Source organism: Triplophysa dalaica, chromosome 1 (genome assembly GCF_015846415.1).
Source record: "Triplophysa dalaica isolate WHDGS20190420 chromosome 1, ASM1584641v1, whole genome shotgun sequence".
Classification (NCBI taxonomy): Eukaryota; Metazoa; Chordata; class Actinopteri; order Cypriniformes; family Nemacheilidae; genus Triplophysa; species Triplophysa dalaica.
This window is the reverse complement of record NC_079542.1, coordinates 4,965,433-4,990,333: the sequence shown is the minus strand read 5'-3', so window position 1 is coordinate 4,990,333 and position 24,901 is coordinate 4,965,433. Positions and strand designations below refer to the sequence as shown.

At 41.7% G+C, this 24,901-nt stretch overlaps 1 protein-coding gene across 7 annotated transcripts in view; it reads right to left on the bottom strand.

Annotated features, from left to right (window-relative positions):
- Nucleotides 1–24,901, bottom strand: part of ppargc1a (peroxisome proliferator-activated receptor gamma, coactivator 1 alpha) — a 267,178-nt gene that overhangs the window by 16,061 nt on the left and 226,216 nt on the right. The window contains exons 1-5 of one of the 7 annotated variants that reach the window (XM_056749138.1): nucleotides 19,650–19,830; nucleotides 16,531–16,710; nucleotides 3,601–3,795; nucleotides 2,495–2,617; nucleotides 710–1,832 (exon numbers count right to left, since the gene is read on the bottom strand). In XM_056749138.1, the coding sequence (XP_056605116.1) occupies nucleotides 710–1,832; nucleotides 2,495–2,617; nucleotides 3,601–3,795; nucleotides 16,531–16,710; nucleotides 19,650–19,697 (1,669 nt within the window). In that variant the 5' untranslated portion in view covers nucleotides 19,698–19,830. The other 6 variants (XM_056749172.1, XM_056749180.1, XM_056749160.1 and 3 more) reach the window with 6 other exon arrangements.

Sequence of the window (24,901 nt, the reverse complement as noted above, 5' to 3'; positions counted from 1 at the left end):
CTAAGACTCGATCAGTAACGCAATGAAACCCTACGCTGAAAGGCTAGATGTCTCTCCGGCCAAATAAAATGTTGGGCAAAACCAGTAGCTGGATTAACATGACCCCTTTGTTTGGTTTGTTTTAAAATCTGACTGCATACTTTGTGAGGCAGGATGGAGTGATGGCATGTGTTCAGACTCCCAGCCCATCGTAAAAAGCCCCCCACATCCCAATTGTCAGAACGAGTACACAATTTTATAAAAGAATAAATTATGAAATGACAAAGAATAGCACAAATACTAGAAATTAACAAAATACTGAGCATGCAATTGAAACCAAAGCAGAGACAGAAAGAAGAGTCAAGGAAGCTTGTGCAGTTGCCCGAGGCTGCGACCGTATCCAACTGCAACTAGGGAGTATGTCTCAGTTAGACAGCTATAATATGGCAGCACGAGAAAATAAGCTTTTCAGCGCAGATCAGAGATTTAAATTGGGTGACTTCATAGTTCAAAGTGATGACTGCTTCTCCCATCTCCCATTTATAATTAATCTACAGACAGAGGCTTGTGCCAATTGAATCGAAAGGTGCGGCTGGCTGCTTTCGTTTTGTTTTCTCTCCCAAGTAAATGTTAGGTTTGTGTTAGCGCCGGGGTTAGTGTGTGGTCAAACTGTGAAGCGGTTAAAGGAGGAGAGGCAAAGGAAAGAGGGCGGGGATGCAGCAAAGATTACCTAACACTGGAGGGGCTTGGTCATCGGGGAGCCTGCAGAGTGCTTGTGTATTTGGGCGCTGCCCTTGTGAGATGAAGGGGGTGTGGTCTGGAACTAAAGAGTCTGCGAACAAGGGGCTTGGCAGGCCCTGTGAGAATGACAGGGGGCTGCCTATGACATCATCAAAAACATCCTCCCCATCTTGTCCCACCAGATCATGCAAGCTGGCACTCACCTGCTCTGGCTTGCTTAACCAACAGCTCTCTAAGTCTAATTTGCCACACTCGAGATCGCTCTGGTCAGCTAAGCTAAACGTTTGATTGTGTGTCTTTTTGTTCTGATCTAAGTGTCCACGGCAACCCACGTTGGGTTGGGCTTGTCTTTTATTCTGGGGGGCATAGGGTGACTGCAGGTGGGCCCGGTAACGGGCCGGCCTGGGTCTGGAAGAGAGCATCTGGCTGAGCATGGGGTGCTCTAGCGCTTGCCTCCGTTTCCTAATGGTCACCGTGATGTGCCTATTAGTGCGGCCAGCCTCAGCCAAGCCGCCCGCCTCGAGGCAACGACCGCAGGTGCCTGCGTGACCCGTCTCTCTAGGCGGCTGAGAGTAAGAGTGCATGTACCTAATAAAGCGGGCGGCGGCTGAGCTGCCTTTGTCAGCGTCTGGCCCCTCTTCGCCGGAGCACGCGTGGCCGTGGCCGCAGCCGCCTCCGCGGAACGACGGCGCCACCGGGGCGGATCGCTCCCCGCGAGAACACCGCCGCCACTTCCCTGCCCCCTCACCAGCCACACTACACGCTCCAGGAGCCTGGCTCTCACCTCGCTGGGCCTGAACTGCCAGCTGCTGCTGTGAAGACAGGGAGGCAGAAGACGTCTTCTTTTTGGAGACAGTTGAGGAGGAGCAGGACGACAGAGAGGAGAATGAGGAGGTGGACGAGGAAGATGGAGAAGAGGAGGACGAGCAGGACAAGGTGCAAGCGCCCCCCCTGTCCTTGCCGCAGCCTGTCCAGGTGCTCTTGGCTTCCCTGGCTCTGATCTGGAAGGCCTCGTCGCTTGAGGTGAGGTACTTGAGTAGCTCAGTGCAAGGTCGTCTCACGGACCGGTTGGGACAGGCCCCTCGTGGTCTGCTGTTCCAGGGATTTTCTGTCTGAAAAACAGGAGTCAGAGAGATAGAGGTACAGAATAAGCGTGGGATGTAACACTGTGGATTAGAACGAGGGGTTAGTGCAGAGGTGCATTTGTCTCCCAGTGGGCAACGTGAGCGTGCTTCGCCCATCATCTTAATTACGAGGTCTTGGGATGGCTCCAGGAAGATCTGCACGATGGCAGCGGGCGGGGACAGCAGTGTCCTCTGGGACTCAGCCATGTGCAGAGCTCCAGAAACACAGGAGTCAAAGTCATTATGGAAAATTAACTCCTCAAAGAGAGTTGCGTGCCCTGTTTACGCGAGGAGACATGCTCACCTCAAATAACCACTCATTCCGCAGCTTCTTCGCAACATGACTTGGACTTCAGTAATAAATCATCTTTTTTATGACAACATTGCTAATTCTATCAAAACACCTCAATGCTTCCTTTTTTCATGAAAATGAGACAGTTGCATCCGGAAGTCTTAAACATCATTAAGGGTAATGCAACTTCGGATGAGGCAGCCACAACACCTCCGTCTCAGACACAACTTAATCAAGCTTTAGTTCCCTCGAGTGAACAGACTATTTGTATAATTTATCAGAAAGGAAAAATTACATGGAGCTAGCAGATGAGCTCGCACACCAGGCCTTTGATGCAAGAAGTGCAGCGAGCAGCTACCTTGGCAACAGCAGGTGTTGGTCTGATCCGTTGGTTGCTGGCTGCATGGTTCTGTGCTTTGCCACCTGGGTATTGATTATAGCTGAGCTGGGAGTTAGCAGGAGCCAGGAGGAGCTTCTTCAGCTACAAACAGAGCGGAGAAACAGTTCAAAGGGATTACAATTATAAATTTACAATAAATTTTTCAAAAAACATTCAGAGGAGACAAAAGCACATTTGTGCCCAACTGGCATGTAAAGCCATTTATTCTTGCATTTATTATTTTTTAAATGGTTCATTCTTTAAATGCAATGGTAAAAAACTAACTATGCTAAAAGTTTTACATTTTAAAATACATCACCTTAGCAGTAAATATACCTTTGTTTGAAATGCTATGTAAACGTGCAATGGTTTGATCAATGTGCAGAATCATGTGCAAAATCAGTCAGAAATATCTCAAATATATTTATATAGTGTTTAGAAGTTAATGTTACAGTGAGTGTTGGATGCTTCCGAGCAATGTTTCCAAAGCTTTTTGTCTTGCATGTGAGCTCACAGCCCTAGTTCATGTTAATTTCTGGTTTAAAGACTGAAAGCAAAACTGATATTTTCTGTTGATTTAAATCAAAATTTGATCTAGACAGTGATCATAAAACTGCTAATTAAAGCAACGGTAAAGCAAATTGGATTGTTTAATCAACTTCAGCTGCCTTTTGACAACAAAAGATGAAAAATGGTCTACTTTAGTCAATTCATTTTTGCTTAGTTTTTTTCTTCCATATTAACCGTGCTGTGTGTGTCCCTTTCAGCAGTAATGAACAATGCAATTAACACCTCAGGAACACTGATCCGCTCAGATTTGCTTTTTTAACCGAGCAGCGTGGCCACGTTCAGCTCACAGACAGCTTAACACGAGCTGCAAGAGCCTCTGTCTGGCGAGTCTGTACCCATTTTTGGTCACAGGCCCTGCATTGTATCCTTATCTGGTGCAAGTGAAGACCAGACAGAGACAGTGAAGGAAAGCGAAACAGCATGGGACTGAAAAAAAGCGGGGATTTAAGAAACAGAACGAGAGGCTATGCTTCACGGAAAAACAGGATTGGCCATAGAGGGAGGGTCTCTCTTACCAGGGAGGGCTCCTCTGGCTCCGGCGTGCGTGGCGAGCAGTGGGGGGTGGAAGGACAGCTCTGATCACTGGCATTGGTCACGTCCCCATCTGCCAGGGCCTCAAACGAAGGCAACCCGTCCTCATCCACTGGGATGCTGTCCAGGGTTTCTGTGAGCACCGCCAGCAAGTTGGCCTCATTTTCCTCATCTATCTTCTTAGGGGGCGAAAGGAAAAGGAGATAGAGAAAGATCAGTGTAAGAAAAAAGGACAGTTTAGTTTCGGAGAAGTCGAAATTGTTTGTCTTAATGCTGCGGTCCGCTGCAGAGTCACTTGTAACTGTTAATAGAGGTTTTTTGCCGTATGCACTTTTACACAAATCTCTTACAAACTGCATGGGCCACATGAATCAGCAGCGTCAGTCATACATTAAACATGCAGCTTACTAGACCAAAATAATATCTCCCCAAAGAAACCCATTAACTGAGCTGACACACAGCAGCCACCCGGGGAAGTGGCGAGAAAGATTGACCCAAAATAAGAAAGAAATTAAGTTCCACCAATCGCTAACTCCGCTGTCTCATGTGGCTCAACAACAATCCATAGAGGGCTCACAATGTCTCACGTTACTCTTATTAATACAACGATTACTTTTAAAAAACCTGGCACTTCATTCTTATAGTTTTATTCAGCTTGGACATTCTTAATTCTTCATGACCCAGTTACGAGAGGATTGCTTAACGGGACACGATATTTTTTGCGACAGTGAAGTCCAAAACTAAACTCTGCCTCCAGTCTTTAACTATGAGTCTGTGTTGCCGTTGTTCTGCAGACGGCAAGCGCATCCGCAGTGAGGTGATTGTGGAAAAGTAGCAGGCACTAAAAGTTCCAGCACCAAAACCCACGGGACTTAGCAACTGCGGAAGATAAACACCAAAATTGCTGGGGGACTTGGCGTACGCAGGCCAACAAGAACAAATCCTTTTATGCACACCATTGGATTAGTATCACTTGCTGATAGCGCTCGGGCGCAAGCACGCTGGCTTCAGGGGCACTGTCCTTTTTAGATAGATGTGTTATGCTGCTTAGCCCGCAGTCCCCTTGTGCAATGATCACCCTGTTTCATCCCTTTTCTATTAATAGTTTCCCACGATTACACACCAGCATGTCTCTTTGCAATGGGAGCTGCTTTTGAGACATCAAAACAAGGCCATTTTACTCATTCCCCTCCATTTAATAGATTGCTGCGCTGATAGTTGTAGCGTTTGATTATCCACTGACAGGGAGGAAAATGTGTAAGCCCGGCTTCATTGAGCACATAATGCCCTCCTTGGGACATGTTTCCTAATTCTTTATTGGAACTGATAACGGCAAATATTTCTGAGAGATAACAGAATGTTCGTCGAGGTACCTGGGATGTGACGGCACAGCAGCTACAAAGAAACGCGAGCCCTGCTGTTTAATAGTTGGCTAATGATGTCCTTTCTATAAGCCATAATTTCCCCGTGATTTGCCTTCTGCGACTTTAGAAAGTCTCAGTCAGTCACTGACGAAAAGGGCAATAACAATAAGCGTTTCCTTCAAGCTAATTATAACCTTGGTTATTTAGGGTCACTGCTTTACTAGTCGCTCTCCTCTTTTGAATTACACGGGTTCTTGAAAGGTTTCTATTCATTTGAGTCTAAAAACAAATGTCGGAAACAGATTTAGCAATAGCTCAAGCTCAAATCAAGACGAGTGTGGATACTTGATCAGACACGAAATGACAAAGTGTTCCAGGGTTTAGAGAGCAATCGATAGCATGAAATCCGGCCAAAACATCCCGTTACAAAATCTGTTTGCTCTCTATATTCTACAAAAAAGACTATATAGTCTTTGTCCGCCATCTAGACACATAATTCATAGTGTAACCAACACTTAAAAAGTACATGGTGTGGTGCCAAAGTTGCTAGATTTGCCAGAGTCGCCTGGCAGCCTCTGTTAGCCGTGACTCCGGCCATTGATTGCCTCTGGCAGCTTTAAAAGAGGACTCAGGTTGGAGTAAGAGTGGATGAAAAATAGATAGGACCCTTTCCGCTTAATGGACCCCACCGACTTAAACAGATCTTAGCAATCGTGGGCTAATTGTAGGATCACGATATATTAACCCGCTTAAATTCCAAAGGGTGCCATTCATGGCTGTTTTATTCCAAATGCTTCAATTAGCCATAAAACACACCGGCGAGCGCTTGGTAGTCACACTCCATCTAACCCCTCCACCAGGACTTCAGAAGCACGCCAGCGCTCACCAGTCATTCATTATCAGGTGAGCCCTTTTGTTATCAGACAGGCTGTCTTTGAAATTGTCCTTGCTTTAACTCTTTTATTGAGTTCCACCCAAGCCATTGTATTGCTGAGATATAACTTATGCCGCAGATAACATGAAGCACAGGCATTTTCTTTTACTCCTAATTTCGTCTCAAAGGCAAACAGGAGCAAAATCTGTCTGATGTCGTTTGAGGATCTGAACGAACGGGTTTGGTTGGCGAGCACGTCTGGGGCCTTGCATCTCTACTGTGACGAAGACGGAAAGCGTTATGGGTAATAAAACAGGGAAAGTCAATTACTCACGAGTAAGTTTTACAACCAAAACGTTGCACCTCATACAGTTGACATGAAAAGAATGTGTGAGAAAAGTTTAAGACGAAATGGATGTTTTTTTTCTTTTCATTCTTTCTGAAATAGACACATCAAAACAAATGTTTGCCTCGGCCTAAATTTAAGCTACCATTTCAGCGTGGTTACAGATACAAAATGGTGTGGGTTTATTATTATTGCCAGGTTGGGGCTCAGCAGAAAATAGTCAACTACAAACGTTCCAATGATTGATAAGGAAGTTTGCTAGCTATGTTTTGTCTGTGGGTGCTACCACATTAGGTCTGATACACAACGAAAATCACAGAGTGTCATTAATCTTATGATTTTACAGCTAACGTATCAAAGTAACCTTGCAATATGGGAGGTGTGCACGGCAAAGAATTGCAGGCAAGAATTATGGGGAAAACACTGATTTCAATGGTGGGTTAACGCCCAACAAAAAATGCTTGATCTTTGTGCAAGGAATGAAAGATTCAGTTGCAAAATCCCATCAGACATTTTTTTTCTAAAATTATTCATTTTAACTGGCTCTAAAGTTTATATGAACAGTTATCTAACATGAATGGGAAATAAGATGTATTCAGTGCCATTAAAGTGAAATCACTGAACCTAAACATAATAAAAAAAACATGATAAAAACACACATTTTAGAATTTTAAACGGCACTTAGAAGCATTGCATCAGAAGTCTTCAATTGGAAATCAAGAAAGGCACCAAAAATAAAAATACAAAAATACATATATAGGCTTTATATGTAAAAGCTTCCCGTTCCCTTTGTAAATCAGAGACTGTATTATGAAATACATTACAGCGTAAGCCACCATCAATATGCCTAACAATATCATGTCACAGTACACATAAATGGCCTAGCTCTCATATGTCATACTCAAAAATAGGATTCTGCCATTGGAATCACCAGCACTATTTCAAACCTCATTTCCCCTGCAAATGATCCTGCAAGCCGGGCATTGAGGCATGTCTGCTCCAGAGGCAATGATCACAGAGAGACAGGCTACGGCAAAGATTAACTTTTTATAACCCTCACAAACATTACCACCCCCCGGCTCTGTCTGGATACCACGGGCAGATTTTACGCCAGCGAGAGTGCGGTTACCTATCAAACTCACCAACAAGTACCAATGCGTAATTTAGCATGTGCACAATTACAATAAATGCATTCTGTGAAGAGAACCCTTCAGATATACAAGGCACGAGAAAGGTCTTTGGTGACCACAACAACCTCTGTCTCAAAAAGAGACAAAGTATCAGAGTCAAACTAGGAATGCAAATTTTGTCAAGATTCTTTTAACCAGTAACTGACTGCTGGCAATCCTTAAACCAAACATATGACCACATTTGTGAATGGTTATTTTGACTCTTACAGGAATGCATTTTTGAAAGTCATGTTTTCTGCTACGCTACCGGGCAACATGCCCTTCAAGATCATTCTGAGAAGAAACAATACCAACAAACTGATATAATACAAATAGATGCATTGAAAATAATGTGTATAATGTAGAAAGAGTACAAGGGGGGCCCGCATACCGCTTTACCCTCCGTGCAACAGATGGTCTATAGCCAAGCTTCTAATGCAATTACAATAAACTTAGTTTTCTGTGCTCAGACATATTGATGCTCTACTTATTTTAGAAACTCATCCAATAATGCTGACACTGTCAGTGAGTGCACTCTGATTCTTAAAGAGACAAAGTCCAAAAATTTTAACACAGCCAGGTTATAAAAGAAAAAAATACTTTTTTAAAACTGCATGCAAAAAGACCTTTGCTCAAACAGGAACTCCGCAGACAAGTGTTTTCTTTGAAATATTATATATACCACTATATACAAGCAGGAAGTAAGAGGGATGTAAGGGAAGCGAATGGTGACTGCGAATAACTTTTTGCAGTACTGTTCATCTTCTTTTGTTACAAAATGAGGTTGAATGAATGACCACTGATTTTTGGGGAATAACTATCCCTTTACGTTCGAAATGAAAATTCTGCATCCGTTTACTCACCCTGTTGTCGTTTTAAGCCTGCGTGATTTCCTTACTTCCGCGAATCATAAAAGAAGATATTTAGAAAAATATCGGTTACCAAAAACCTTTGGTCCCCATTGACTTCCATTGTATGGACACAAAATCAATACACGAGTCAATGGGGACCAGTGGATTTCTGTTACCAACATTTTTCAAAAGATCTTCTTTTGTGTTCTGCAACGAAAGTTGCAAGAGAGATGCCAAGAGAGCGAGTAAATAATGACCGAATTTTCATTTTGAATGTTCTTTTAAGAAGCCCGAATAATGAAGTTCTTCAAATCTCATCTCTTTTGTTAAAAGTGAAATGTACCCTCTCGATCCCCCTTTGAACTTGTAGATGTTCTAGATGAATTTCTAGACGTTGGCAGACTCGTGAGCGGCGCAGAGGCAGGATGGCCCGTCATCTGTCATCCTGAAATCAGCAGTGGGGCACAACATCAGCAGCACCGCACCAAGAATGCCGAAGCTTCTCTTCAAAAAAAGCTATATTTGGTAAACTCCATAATGTTGAGCCAGAAAGAGTGAAACTTAAGGGCAAAAACACTTACAGATTGCATGTGCACACGTTTTATCATGAACATATGGCTCTCATGTAAGCATCTATGTGTAGCGAGTTGGGTTGCGGACCATTATCATAAAACGTATGGTAATTGAAAGCACAGAATGTGTGTGGAAATGCAGTCAATTTGATTCGGCTGCAAAAGGTCACGCTATTCAATTTACACTCAATGCTGAGTACAGTAGCCGGCAAAACACCTGAAAGCAAATGATCTTATCAGAACCCACTGCATCGCTCTCATCTCACTGGATAAAAGCTATTTGCTGATTACTAAATAAATGCATTATCTTTTACCTTGACTCCCATCTTTTGCCCGCTCCGAGATGCGATGGCTGAGGCTCTACAAAACCTTGACTTATTCTCTTTATTCCTTGTGTTTCGTTCCATGTATACCATTAAAATGCTCTCGAACAACAGCCACTAAACCACACGAAACAAGAACACAAGATGTTTTTGAGATGCAAAACTTTTCTTAAAGGGGTCATATGACGCGGCTAAAACGAATATTATGGTTTGTTTTAGATGTATGCAATGTGCGATTTAAGGTTAAAAAATGCTGTATTTTCCATTCAAAGTTTTTTTAACGAAGCTCATCTCTCTAAAAAGTGAGGTGTGCTATGATTGGCCAGTTAACTAGTGCGTAGTGATTGGTCGAATACTGCAAGCGTGTGACGGAAATGAAACGCCTCTTACCATATTTGGAACATCAGGTTCCAAAGCAATTATACTGACAGGTACGGCCACCTTACTTGAGTATACATTTGGGAGGTCTAAATCAACTCATACCACGAACTGACGTAGATTTGTTGGGGGTGTGGTTACACGAGGCGTTTCAGGCAGGTCTGGGTGAGCATTCGCTTTTATATAGAACGCATATTTTTTTTCCGGCACTTACATTTTAGCAATTTTTGTTCCAATACATGTATATTAGACTCTTCGTGCTGAATAGTTGTGACAGCAACTTATACCACACCAAAGACACAGAAAAACATGTATTAAGGCCACATGACTTCGCTTAAAGCAATAGTCCAAAATAGAAATTCCGTCATTATTTACTCACCCTCTTGTCATTTCAAAACTGTATGACTTTCTTTCTCTGCAGAACACACATTTTGTGTGATTTTGAAGAACCCTTTGACTTGCAATTAAATAGAAGTAGATGGGCATCGCCGTTGTTCGCTTTCCAACATTTTTCAAATATCTTTTGAAGTTTTATAGTTTAGGTATTTCTGCACTTTTCAGCATGCATCAAGTTTCTCTTCTGCAACCCAATCAGTTCATTTGTTGCAGCATTTTTCCATTTTGTTTTCTTTTCTGTTCACTGCTTCATTAAAAACTCACAGACGGCACTAAGCTACGTCCGAAACACCCTGTACCCAACGCATAAGCTCTGAGAGAGCCAGCATTCCTGGAATCCAGAGATCCGCCTCCCTGTGATGCTGAAGTATTAAATAATCCAGGAAACGTCTGTACCGGGCTCACTTTCTCTCTCTCTCAGACCCAGAGTTGAGCCAGACGCTTGGGGCTTATTGGCTTAGCGTTTCCGGCCAGGTTAGAAAGAGACAGGCCCTGAAAGGCTCTTAAAAGAGATTACCGTCCCCAACTAAAAATAGCCCACAATGGTTATCCCGCACTTACAACTGGTGACACATTGCATGCCAACAATGAAATGGGAATATTATTATACGGGGGCATCAAAATACTCTCGAGAGATTGCGTTTGTTTGGACTAGCGTCAAAAAGACAACGCTGCGAATGCTGCATTTGGACATATTGCACGAACACAGAATGTGATTTAATAATTATCAGCATTATGCCAGCCAATGCTAAATCCTTGGCTGGTACTGGTTGTACTGTTGATAGTATATTTATCATGACCCAGATTAAATTTGGCACGAGATCCTGCAAAAGAGCAACTTCCACCGAGAGCTATCTAAGCCAGACTCGTAAAATGTATTTAAAGGGCTGGCCACTGTGTCCAAGGAAAACCCTGTTTGTAAGCAACCCGCAAACATGGAAATAAGCCCCTCGTGTGACAGCACCTGTGATGCTCCATTTCTCTGTAGCGACTGTCAGATGACACTTACTACAGAGACCTGGCAGAACACCCTGTGTCTCCGAGCAAAGGAAACAAAACCGTGTCAAAGCAGCGCGAGCATGTACAAACAGGAACGCGCATACACCGGAGAGATGTGTTAAGATCAAAGCATAAGGTAATGCATACCGGTGGCTTGAAGGCATTAGATAAGATTTGTAATCCCATGAAAAGTGTATATGAAGAACGATCAAGAACATGACAGCCTTTGCGCACCAGAACAGTAAATGAATATTACATGCAGCTCTCAAGAATTTTTATTTTAATCAGCCAATCGCACCGTTCAAATATTTTCAGATGATGCTCTAGTAATATCAAACTGGTTTTAGGATGAGCATCAAGTGGTTATAGAGTGCAATATGAACGTATACACATAGAGATGAAAAAAGCTTGCATAGGACAGGGAGCAAGTGTGCGAGAGACCCAGAGAAGGAGAAAACGCGAGGAAGCAAAGCAACCAGCAATAGATGTTAACTTGCTTCTGTAAACATGCCCCGCGGGGACTATTTTCCAACTGCAGGAGATGTAACCCTCCCTCTCCTCTGTCCCTCATCCTCACGCTCTCTTGCATCTATCCTTCCCTTCATTACAAAGTGACTACGAGTGAATATATTTGCTTGTGCCCGCTGGAATTCAGGTTTTCTCTATGGCTGCCTGACAAGTTTCACAGCCAAAAGACTTCAGTGGCATAGAGCGAACAAGGTCTCTTACTGATGCAAACAACCATTACATAATTACATTAGTGCTAGCATCATATTCATTTAGATGAATATGTATTGCCGTGCCAGCAGAGTATTTATATTCCATTCGATGACCTACATATATGAAATATACCAGCTACTACGGTGGCTTTGGATGAAAGCGTCAGATAAATGATTTAGGTAAACATAAATCAATCATGCAGAAAAGTAAATGTGAAAACAATCAAATCTTATCAAATAAAAGTACGTCATCTAATTCGACTGTTTTGGGGGGATTTGATGTGAAAATATGGTAACCAAATGAGAAACTTGGCATCAGTGCAAAACAGCTTCACATTATGTAAAACATAGAGCTGTAAATTATTTATATTTTTGGTTAATAATAAAGCAAAATCGGTTATTTATCAAGTAAAACTTATTCTAAAGGTATAATATCCAGGATATAAGTATTTATAAATTGTGCTGTCGGGTATAATTTCAGTTTGACATCATTTGACTCATAAAGAAATTGAATTCCGGCATTCAAACCACTTGTGAGATTTTTTCACAGCAGGCCTGTCTAACTACAATACAAAAACACATATGCAACAAAATGATATAGCAAAATCTTTCTACCATTGCACAGCACAGACCCTCATACCACACACCTTCAATTCCTGTAAAATGGCAATAAAACCCCAACATAATTCATATTGTGACTCATTCTTAAGCAACAAAATCACTTTGATTAAATAATATGTTATGTGGCGTCTAACAACAACAAATGACAAACACGACAATAGGAGTCTAACAATTTACCTGATTTTGAGTGGGCAGACACCAAAGTACATGCAAACTATCTGCACTTCAAGAGGCGAGCCGGGGAAACAAGCTGAAGTGTCGAGCGAGTGTGTGTCTGTGCGTGTATACGTGCGTGCGCGTTTCATAAGTGTTCACTTGAGGAAATCACATTATACAGCACAATATGATAATATGCTTGGCCCAGCTGAACTGGTGCCGCTAAACTGATGGTGTGTTTTCAAATGTCAGCATATATTTGCAAATTAAAAATGCGAAGCCATCAGCAGCCACCGTTACCGCTATGTGTGCACGTCCCTCTGTGCGGATGTGCTTATGAGTGTGTTTTCCTGTCTTCTGAGATATGTACATTTGATCCAGGAATGCAACCGAGCAATTTTATCAATCACTGTTCCCTGCCGGGTTTCAGCGGGCGGCGACGGCTGTTTGATAGATTTACAAATTACCAGACAAGCACAGAGCGAGCGGGCCCCTGTTTACATGCATGTGTGTATGTGTGTGTGAGATTTATTTCAGTGATTAATCTGCAGGGACGCTCAGGCGCGTAGACGTCCTCTTCCCAGCCCCCAACGTACACGCACAAACACCTACTTTGGCCCGTGCCCAACAGCTGGCGAGGAGGTCAATGTCTGGTCAAAGTTTTAGCCGGTCATCACTAGCCGTGCTCACCTTACAGAGCACAGCCAGTGCTTTCACCCCACGACCGTGTTGTAATTCCAAACACTCGCTGGCAGAATGGTTTCATGTCTGGATATAAACATCACACGACCCCACCGCAAAGCCCTTATTGGATGACCTAATACAGTACGGCCCTTAACAGGAAGATATTTTGACTAGGTGTCAAGTGCCCTTAAAATAAAGGCTGCGGCAATCACTTGGAGTCAGGGAGCGTTCCATTCCACACATCGTCCGTACAGCAGAGAGAACAGCGAGAACTCCTGCCTGGATTCAGAGCTAAAGGCCATCCAAAAAGTCAGCATGCTGTACTCGAATCACCTGTTTACCACGCTACACGTGAAGGCTCCAATGAGAGAGCAAGGTGGGAAAGTTAGTATTGAGCCCGAAGCTCTGTTTAAGTACCCTTTACCGTGTTTTGGTCACAGAGCTGCTGGAGATGAGGGCAGAGCTGCACGGAACTACTCGATTTAACATTTTAAATCATGATCAGTGTGTAGCTTTTATACTTTTTCATTGTGCTGCTCATTCAAAAGGTAAACTAACCAGTTTTTTCCAAATTAGGTTCATTGTGCATACAATAGTACCCTTGATAAATACCATAGTCAACATACACTTTAACCTAGCGTTAGGGTCGAAGAGGCACATATCCAGCCATTGGGTTACCAATGCTGGGTTGTTTAAAGCAATTGTTTGGTCAAATATAAAAAACATTCTGAGCTAAATTAACCCAACGCTTGGGTTTGACTTATCAACCCAACGCTGGGTTGAAAAAAACAGCATTGCCTAAAGCAAATACAGCGATTGAAAAATAAAGAGACCATTTCAAATGGTCATGTAAGCAGCATTTCTAGATGTATTTTGGCCATTCCAGTCCAGAGTCAGTTGAATTTCAATAAAATCAAACCTCAGGAGTGACAAAATCTTCATCCGTCATCTGAAAGACTGACAGCATGACAAGACAACTGTGATATACTGTAAATCAAGATTTCCGTATAAAATACATTTCTTATCTTTTCCTAAATACATGTGCAAATATTACTGTTGTATTGCTTGAAAGCGAATATTAATTGTTTTCTTTGCAGCATTTCTGAAAGAGGTCTGAAAAAAAATATGTTCACATGTTTCTCCAGTTTTAATTTTCTGCAAATAAATGCCAATAGAAACGTTATTTTGATTTGAAATTTGAGTGGAAAATTGTTAGTAGTTCACAGAATAAAACAAAACCTATCATTTTACCCAAACACATAACTATAAAAAAGAAACTCAGAAAAAGAAACTTAAAATGGTCTCTTAATGTTTTCCGTGGCTGTATACGCCATAGTACCAACGTGTCTTAAAATAGCCTACTAAGTGCTACCGACTCATACATTGCTTGAGATATTCTTTGAAAACGAAAGGAAAACATCCAAATGAATTTTTTTGTTTTTATTAATTATTTTATGTAGGTCCTGCAAAGGGCACACTACTTATGTATAAACCCTAGATAACCTTTGACCGGTGCCTAAAAGAGCAAATCTATTTGACCCAAACCATAGTATAACATGACTGAGTGCTTCCAACTTCCCCACGGCCCTGTTCCCATGAGAAGAGCTGGCGGTGACAGGCTGACTGGGCTGTCAGGCCCTCTCTCAGGGGCAGAGCAGGCTGCCTGTTGGCCCCCACCTCCAGAGAACCATTTTAGCCCCTGAAATGGACTTGATAAGTAGGACTGAACTGCCACTAAAAGGCAAAAGCCGTCACGTCACGCGAAATCTCTAGGCAGCATTTCTCTGTCCGCTGTTATCGCTCATTTTCATCTGCCTGCCGGCATCCCCCGCACGGCCCTACAATAGTGGAACATCATGTACAAAATGTCAAGAAAGCGTACGACAAGAAATAATGAATCGTAATGATAAGAAAAGCTTTAAAAGCGTGAATTCAAGTTCGTGTGGCTTGTGTGAATATATTTAAAACATACTCAATTCTGGTTCATCAATACATAAAAGTAATTGTCTATTTTAGCATCTTTTAGTCATCCGTGTGTGGGGCCTGGTTTTTGGGTGGCCGTTTGACGGGTTGCCAGCCCACCCGTTAATATACTGCAGTCAGACAGGTCAAGAAAACTTGCCAGTTGTTCAGATGAGTGCGGAGGAAGGATGAAAAACTTCTGCCAACTAGCTTTGCAAAAGAGCTGGCCATTTATTAACCTGTCTTCACTCTGCTCTTGGGCGGTGTGCTGACCCACATAAACCAGTATCAAAAATGCATATTGGCACATCATGTTCCAACTCTGATCTTGTAGGAACTGCTTTCACCACCTTGTGTTTAAAGTTGACGTTCACAAGTTTATTCACCATCATGTCATTCGAACCCTGCATTACTGTAATTGTCTTTATACTATATTAAATATGTCTTATTTGACATTATAAATCACCATTACTTTAGTTGCATGAAAAGAGCTGCTTGGAATTTGTGCCTCGCATCCCTTGTGTTTCAGGTTAAGAAAAGTTCATATGGATTGTATACTACATGGGGGTAAGTAAATGCTGGTAAAAGCATTATCACTTTACCTGTGGACAGTGCCCATGTCATTCACGTGCACCCACATGCAATAATATTTTCATCCAGTGTCTTGTTCTGTAATTGCTGGACCTCTTAAAACGATTCTCCAACCTTTAGGGGTCTCAACGCCACATGATACATGTAAATGGTTCACATAACCCTCTAGGAATGTGCAAGAATACCGTCCCCTTTCACACCATGACACAAAACACCAAAACGTGCCCTTGTGAAAGACCCTGCACTATATTTCCCACCACTCAGAGCAATGCGGCATTATCATTTCTCTTCTCTATCTGCTCAGATAAGACATAATGAACCAGTCCTGGCTCTGCCTGCCTTGTTTCAGCCAGCTCAGTTCTTTTCCTATGGACTTTGCTTTCTGTGTCAGTGACGGAGAAGTGCAAGTGTTACAGGTTTCAAGATTTAGCTCTTCCTTATTTCAACATGACAACACTGAACAGGGACAAACCGGTTTAGAAGTTGCATATGTAGACCAGAGGTTCTCAAATCTTTACTGGATGCCAAGTGCGCCGAACGTTTTATATGCCTGTCTTATTTTATAAACCGGATTCAAACCATCAACTGCTTAGGCAAAATCTATAAGCTGAACTGATAAGGGAGATGAAATGTGCAGCGCTGTAGGAACGACTGCTTTGATATAAGATAAAACAGCTGAACTTAAACAAGGGACAAAGGTTGGGTGCTTATCATAATACCTCACCCCAAGCATGCTTATTTCTACCTTCTAAATTTGTAAAACACAATTCATGAACAGCACTGGCTGACAGCTTTTGAAAAATTCAACACTCACAATAAATGTAAGACTGCATATCTACGCTCACAGGAGATAAAGACAGAATATTAATCATATAAAAAATAATAAAAGAGCAAAATGAGCATCTTTACCTCAAAGAAGTTTGACACTTCATTCCCATACTGACTGGAAATTATTTCTGATTGGTCGCTGTACCACTTGAGTCCACCCAGGAAGCTATCTGCATCGAGGTCACTGACATCCAGCTCAGAAAGATCAAGCTCAGGCAGGTCAGGGCAAAGGGGTTGGTCTTCCCCAACCAAGGCAGCACACTGGAAGAGAAAGGAGTTGAACATGTGTGTTAATTATGCATCTTTACAGACCGTTTCATCTGTGTGTGTTTGGCTAGTATCTAATAATATAACTATTTATATTTTATTTTATTTATGTTAATATCTGTATAAATGCATATATATATATATATATATATATATATATATATATATATATATTATCATTTTACATTATAATAATTTTGTTAAATAACGATTCATTGAATTTTGATGTTCATTTTATTAAATAAACAATTTGTTGAATGGGTCCAGTAGTTCGGTCGCATTTAAACAAACAATCTGTACGGTACATTGACATCTAGCGGTTGGGAAGTCCAAATTAAAAATATTGGAGGAACAAGCTTAGATAAATTACGATTCTTCTCGGTTTCTTTTGATTGTTCTCAGAAATAATCTATAGGCACTCTATTGTTGTGAATTTGTACCGGAAGTTCAGTTGGGTTTCCAAAAGTGCGCATGCGCTGTAACGTTTGTTTATGTTGATAAGATGAAACAAGTGACCTTAAGTTTGCAAATATATATTTCCAAGATTAAGCCTTCAGGAAAAATCCAGCAATAAGAACAACCAACCATATAGATATGTCACGATAAGCAGTGTTTTGCAAATACCTAAATGTTTGAAGAGGAGACATTGATATTCTATATAACATCCACATTAGATCAATTTTAAATTAAAGAAAGATTCAGAAAGAAGCAATATGTCAGTTCAGGCAGTCTGCCATTTAAGACGAGAGAATGTTACAAAAGGTACACATAGTACACATGTAAGCATTATTTAGGTCTTAAATATCAAGTAAAACGTACAATAAGAAATGCTGAACCTCAACCAGAGAACTAGTTGAGCATGAAAAAAAAATAAAACTGTACCTTGGTAAACACTGAACCACTTTAATTTCATTAACATTTCCTTCTTTACACACAAAACAGAGCATTCCCCATCCTTCAAAACTCTGCACCTGTAAATGTAAAAGCGTCTGCTAAAAATGACTAAATGTGCACCTGCATGTTAAATGAACGTGGCTAACACAAAAAACAACTAACTGTACAAGTATCACAACTGTGATAACGATATATCTCTAAGCTCATTTTTTTAAATACCCAAAAACCACTATTAAATATTTATAATCCGCCAGACAAAAACCTACTGTAACTTTACTCAAGCAGATGTTTACGTTGTATCAGCTGTTTAGGAAACAGGAACATAATCAACCAGTAAACATACAATTCCGTGATTGGTTGCGGAGGAGTCGGGGCGGGGCGTCGTAGGGAAGAGCGCGATAGCCACGCCCTCCGCCGGGCAAGAATATTCCCACTGCATTAAAATCAATGTGTATATTGTCATAGACACAAAGTGTCGGCTAAAAAATCTGAAGAAAGTTATCGACGCGCACAGGCGTACAGAGTTTTGACAGACGGAGGAGGGTGCTGTGGAGTGGTGTTTGTGTGAATAAACGCGTCGAGAAAAGGGAAAATATATTTTGGCACAATCTTTGAAATGCGTTTCCATTGGTGCGCGCTTTGACGATTGATATCTACTGACAGTTTAGGGCATGTATGCACTGTCCAAGCAGTCAAAGAAACGAAGCAATATAACAGAATCGCATGGTATCTGGTTGTATGTCTTTGGGTTTATTTATGACACAAATCCTGTTGTCGCCGGGCAAGCTATGGAAACCGGTCACATCTAAGGTAGTGATAAAGCGCACCTGATAAAATGGAAAGCAACGTCTGCGCGGTCTAAGTCCATGTCGCTTTTCTCTCCAAAATAAGACAGGCTTAACCGCGAGCTCACGCAGAGCTACTCGATGGCACATATGAGTAGAATTAAAGCCGAAAAGCAATTTGCTGATGTGTGTACATGGAATTATGCTTCGAGAGATTTTACTAACATTAAAACGTGTATAGCAATACAACACATGCAAAGCATGCAAGCCAGACGGGTGCTTACAGAGCAGCGATGTTTTGGGGAATAATGCGAATAGAGAAAAGTTTTAACCAGCGAATATAAAGACGTTGCTTTATGAATAACTAATGCTACGTGTGCATCTGTAGGCTACGGTAGATAGATAGATAGATAGATAGATAGATAGATAGATAGATAGATAGATAGATAGATAGATAGATAGATAGATAGATAGATAGATAGATAGATAGATAGATAGATAGATAGATAGATAGATAGATAGATAGATATCTCACATTACATTGAACGTCGACAAATGACTAAAACATGCTTTACGTTAACTTGAGGCAACACACAAGAACGAATAATTTCATGCAGAGCTATATTACAACTATTGTCTAATATTGATAAGGGTATTTTTTAAATGCCCGTCAGAAAAGCTCTTTGGGACAATGGTTTGGTAAATAAAAAGTAAACGAGGTTGTTTCCAATCTGAAACCCGTGTAGCCTATACTGTTTGCTCCTATGATAAGATGCTGCGCATACTGTATCCTCCAAAACGCGCTCCGCATGCACAGCGTGCACATAGCCCCTGTCTAAAATAAAAAGTTTCAATGTACAATACCTGACGCGAGAACATATTAGTAATTCCTGCGCATCGGCAATGGGACTAGACACTCACTGGAGCAGATACCTGTCTCATCATCACCTGCGTTACAGCGAGCGAGCGCGCTCCATCCACCGGCATGTCAACACGATTCTCCACGTCTGTCACTGTTCAACTCCGACACGGCTTGAGAAGATCACGCGCTATAACCAGATCAACCATTGCATATATGATTTCTGCCCAAATATTAGACTTTCTCACAACCCGGTATATTCCCGTGCATTCGGAGTTCCCGATTCTTCCGCGCAGATTATAGGATCGGACGAACGCGCATAGCGGTAACTTTGACGTTTTAGGCGCTCCGTCATTCCGCAGAATGCGCTCCAGCCCTGGATCTCAAGTTCTCACCTCTAGTTCTCTCCACACCGAATCCTGGTTACACCTGTCCCACGCCATCCAGCCCCTGAATGACGGTTTACGAAAAAACAAAATAAGAAATCACAGGCGGAAAATGACAAAATCCACTTGCTCCGGACCGCGCTCATACAGGGAAGCGCCCCTCACTGACAATGAACCGAGGGCACCTGTCTTACAACTGCTTTCCATCACATGACAAAGCTATTAAAAGTAGGCAGGGGAGTGACTCCCCTTCGCCGTTACTCGCCAATGACGTGCTGTAAAGAGGGCGGGGTATGGCACGCGCATAGTAAATCTTTCCAAACTATAAAACCGCTCGCACCTCTCCGTGCGTGCCCCTATTTCAACGACTACGATGTGAAGCGCAACCTGTTTCTGTGGGGTTTTATAACCCTTCATATATGGTTACATGTTAACAACATGCTTTGTTCTCCTCTTTAAAAAAAAGAAAAGCAAAGAGCAGCACACCCCAATGGGAAAAAAGCGCACAAGCAAGTTTAAAAGTCTAATCTGATACGCATTGGTCAGAACGTGCTGTGGAACATTTTGACGACTCTTTCGGGACTTTTCACCCATCAGCGCATCCATCAGATATGCTGGTATTTTTAATATCATGCAATTATATTTGCGCCGCTTAAGAAAAGCTTTTAATCCTAATTACTTTCGTTCACCGGAGTAAACAATCGCCGGAGGCCTCTTTATTAAACAAGTCTGCGCCGGTGTCGCTTATCTTCAAACATTACGAACGGAAAAGAGTGTAAATAAATGATATCTGATACTTGGGTTGGTTATACGAGAACGCGGTCGATATGCCGTGAAGACTGTGACGGTTCACGGAATGCTTTGAATGTACATAGATAGCTCCGAGGCATTACTCGAATGCTCACATTTCACAGAACAGTGTGTGTGAGGGGAGGTGCTGTGTGTGGAAATACTATGCCGTCTATACGCCAGACTGACACGGGGTCCGAGCTCACTTAATGCAGTTTCACATTAACCACTGCTGTTCGGCGCGTCCTGCACATTTCATACTCGTTAAGTCATGCGTTCCTACATTGAAACATCGCGAATCGAGCAACATGATGGACTTAAGAGTGAGTCCTAACAGTTTGAGATGATGTGCAATACGCTCCGAGGCGGATTTTCTCCCTCTCTCAAACCCAGTAAGCGACGAGGTGTACAGTCAGGGGCTGTTCTGGGGTCAGTGGATATTGGGAGTTCGGCCCAGATCTCTGCGCAAAGTAAATTATGAATTCGAACCAATACACCCAGGACGCACGCTTACCTGTCGAGCGATGTGCGTTTACGCTTATATTAAATAAAGTGTTGTCATTTTAAACTTCTACCGCGCGTTGTGATTTTGAAGTGCGATTCAAACCAGGAGGCTTCAGAAGATCTGACGTGATTTTACGTCATTTCTGAGGAAAGGTGAGCGGTGAAGTTTGCGCGTAACATTGCTGTCGGATTTTAAAGGCCAGTTGGAGTGAATGACTTTAACCGTGACAAAAAATACCTGACGTGAGCCTAAAGGGAAAGCTATTGAAATAGTGGGGGATTGAGGCAGGAAGCCCACCCTTAACATCGCCCATGTGTACAGTGTCAACAAGTCATGTGTACCAAACACGCTTACAGAAAACAGAAAACACGACGTTTGTAGATAGTCAAAATAAAACGCGACGCAGCTCGACCACGTGACCGCCCACTTCATAGAGATGGATGCCAATTGAAATACAACAAATATTCTCTCTCTCCTTAAAGATTATGCGATTATTCTCTTAAAGGCAATTAAGAAATAGCAAGTTAAACATTTCCTTCAAATGGTTTTTGACTTGTTTTCCCTTTCTTTTACTTACTGATATATAAACTTTTCCAAAATATATATTCTTTTTCAGAAAAAACTAGCCTACAAACCTGTCACAAGCAGTTCATGGTGGTCTTCTAAGTGTAATAAGAACCTCAAACATTGGATTCTTCATCAATAACACAACCTTTTATTCTTGTTTTATCTTGTAAATATATAAAAAATAAAGTGACCCTCTCTCTGTTAAAAGACATATTTATAAAGACACAGCATTGGTCTGTAAACGTAAGTTCCACTTGAGCTCGGGAATGCACATTACAGCTATGGTGGATAAGGGCGTACACACCAGCACTGTAAAACATTTATTAACATGGACTTGGAGGCAGATTTGGGGCAAACCCTAGGAGCTTACCTTGCAGTTTGAAGGCATCTGTGCTTATATTTGCAAAGCAGTTTTGTGGGAAATACTCCCACAATGTTTCGCACTTGATTTGAAGACGGAAACAACAAACAAAACAAACATATGACATGTTTTTGCACAATGGCACTGTTTTTAATTCAGTCCTCATAACTGCCAGTGAAATTAGCCACAGATGGATATTGGAAATGGTGGCAGGAGATGAATCATCATTGAAAAGAAACAGAAAAAAACGGAGATGGACTCAAAAAGTAAAATCTGGCATCAAAACCAGTGAGTGAAGTGATAGAATTAAACGGGATAAACAAAAGACTCAAAGATGTATAATTTAGACTTTATATCTGCAAGTGGAATGGAAGTCACTGAGAAGTGAAAAAGAACGCACTGGGGAACACATCTTTTCCGGCAATCCGGGAAACACTTCGGAAATCAGTAATTTGGGATTATCAATAACAGACGACCACATGCCTCAATTCGTAAACTCCACTTGAGAAAGTTACGTGTCTTATCAATGACATCCCCCACAAATTGAGAAAACCAGATGAAAGCTACTTGAAGGAAAATAAGAGCCTCTAAAATACACTTAACTTAAAATGCATCACCTCACCACACAACATACCACGGATACAATAAAACCCAAAATAATAGCAGCAAATGGAACACAGTTCCTCTGAAAGGAAGTCATCTTGAGAGAGGAATCAAAGAAAGCTATTCAGGCTAGTCCATCAGAACAAAAGCCTTTCTATTGACGAATTCGGCCATTTCACAGAAGGTTTGGAGTGTGGCCGATTGCTACCTTGGAGGGCCCGGTGTGTATTATTGCAGTAAATGGCATAGCAAGGCTGGGGCGTGCTAGCCAGGGCTCAGCTATGAAATTGGAAATAACAATGGTGAAACACAACAGCATATCCACACGAAGGACATAAGTCAAGAGAAGAGTATGGGCTCAGTAGGAAAACCCGGCGATATTTTGCGGGGAGAAATCTTGACACAACAAAGCCTCCTGTGGACAGAAATATCACGGTCACGCAAAAAAGAGCTCCGCTTCGCTGTCAGAACAGCATATGTGAAAAAGCCTCCTGCATCTGAGTCTGTTATTAAGGCATGTTAGAATCACTATGCAGTCATGAAAGATGCATGGAGAAAAACACGTGTCTGGCAGAAAGACGAGTGCCGGCGAGAGCCTGTTTACAAGCTCGGGAATGACACGATTGGATTATTTTAAGACTTTCGCTCGATTTTTCAGGAAGTGAAGGACAGTTCGACGTCGGTCCAAAATAAATGAAATTAAATCAATCGAAACGCCGGCATCCGAAAACGCCACACTTGCTATCGCCATTAAAATGGACGGGATGAAAAACGCATTAGCGAATGTTCTTATGAAGTCCTGGTATGATTAGAACTAAAACTCCCTTTGTGTGAGAAGATGAGTTTGCCTCTCTTACTCTCTCAGCAGTGGCGGCATGGTCGGGAAGAATTAGGTCACTGTTCGAGCGGCGCGCCTGCAAGAAACTCCATGTTTCAACAGTATCGTGGAATGGTGAAAGAGGACGGAGGTGCACAGGTAGAAATGTTATCGTGCACTGCCCAAGCCTAATTATTTTCAGAAAGATAAAGCCAACGTGCGATCTGTTGGCTTGCATACGGGGTGGAACTAATCCGAAAGCCCTTACACAATCATAAAATAGACTGTATCATCATCTTTCTTTTCCCCTTACAGAGAGAATTTCTCCTATATGCCACACCACCCACAAACTGTCGTAGCATACCTATGTTTCAAGGTGGAAACAAAACAGTTGATTGCTTTTCATGAATATCCTTTGCTTCTTAAAAAGAAGAAAGAGAAGTCACAAGAAACATAAACAAAATGGATGATTATTAACCATCAAGATATTAACCATTTATGAATTCTGAAGTCAACAGATGATGAACCAAATAGCACCAACCTGAACAGATAAACCTCACAGATCAAATACCTGCAGGACAATTTAGTAATGTAACCATTTAGAAGAGAGGAATATCTGAATATTATACAAAAACTATAATGAAACTTTGTTTGCTAATATTCTCATTATTCTCCTCCGATCCTTAAGCTGTTTCATTTCATATTTACCACTAAAACTGGGCTTTCAAGTGAGAAACGCTAACCATAAGAGAATGCAGAATGAGTGTATGAATTACTGTCTGGGCCTGCGGTTTATGTTCATTAAATTTTCCCTGAATGGATAACCACAAGAACCATTTCCAAGGTGAGATGGGGTTTCTTTGACTTCAGTAATGTTCTACACAGTGGTTCCCAGGCCTTTGGTTAACAAATATCTATCAAGCAAGCTACTAATGTTGTGACACATGAAGTCTGCGGAGGATGGTTTGGTACTTTAAAGTGGTAGAGGAGAGAGTCGTGGCCCAATTGGCCTCAAAAGCAGTCATGCAGTAAAGTGCCCGCTCCACAATTCCCATGTAATTAAGGTAGAGATGGTTGGCTGATTCGGTGCTTGTAGTTTTCAGTGAACTTTTTGAGCTGACAGCATGACTGGAAAAAAGAAATGTCCACACGTGTGGAAAAATGAATAAAATCAAATTAAATTAGTAAACGCTTTTCTTGTTGGTTAACAGCGGATCTGAGATCTATGAAAGAAAACGCTATGTTCACACGCTCAATAGACACATTTGGCGAGGTGTTTTCAGCTAGGTGTGTGCAATGTAAAGTACAAAAACAGTACACTTTTAAAAAGAAAAAGAAAATGTTAGTAGTGCAAAGTTAGACAAAATACAAATAAATAAAACTGCTTCATAAAGTTGCTTGCAAATGAATTGTGAAAGAACAGAAATTGTTTACCTGACCCTCAGCTTTAAACCAAACTCGCTCAGTAATTTTTCAGCTGCAGTTCTTGGCACCATAACGGCTTTATCCAGAAACAGTCGCTCATTGTGGAGGTCCATCCCTTTATTCTCTCTAGAGACCACCGGCAGGCTTGTCAGTACGGTAAACAGGATTTATCATCCAGATGACGCAGGCAATTA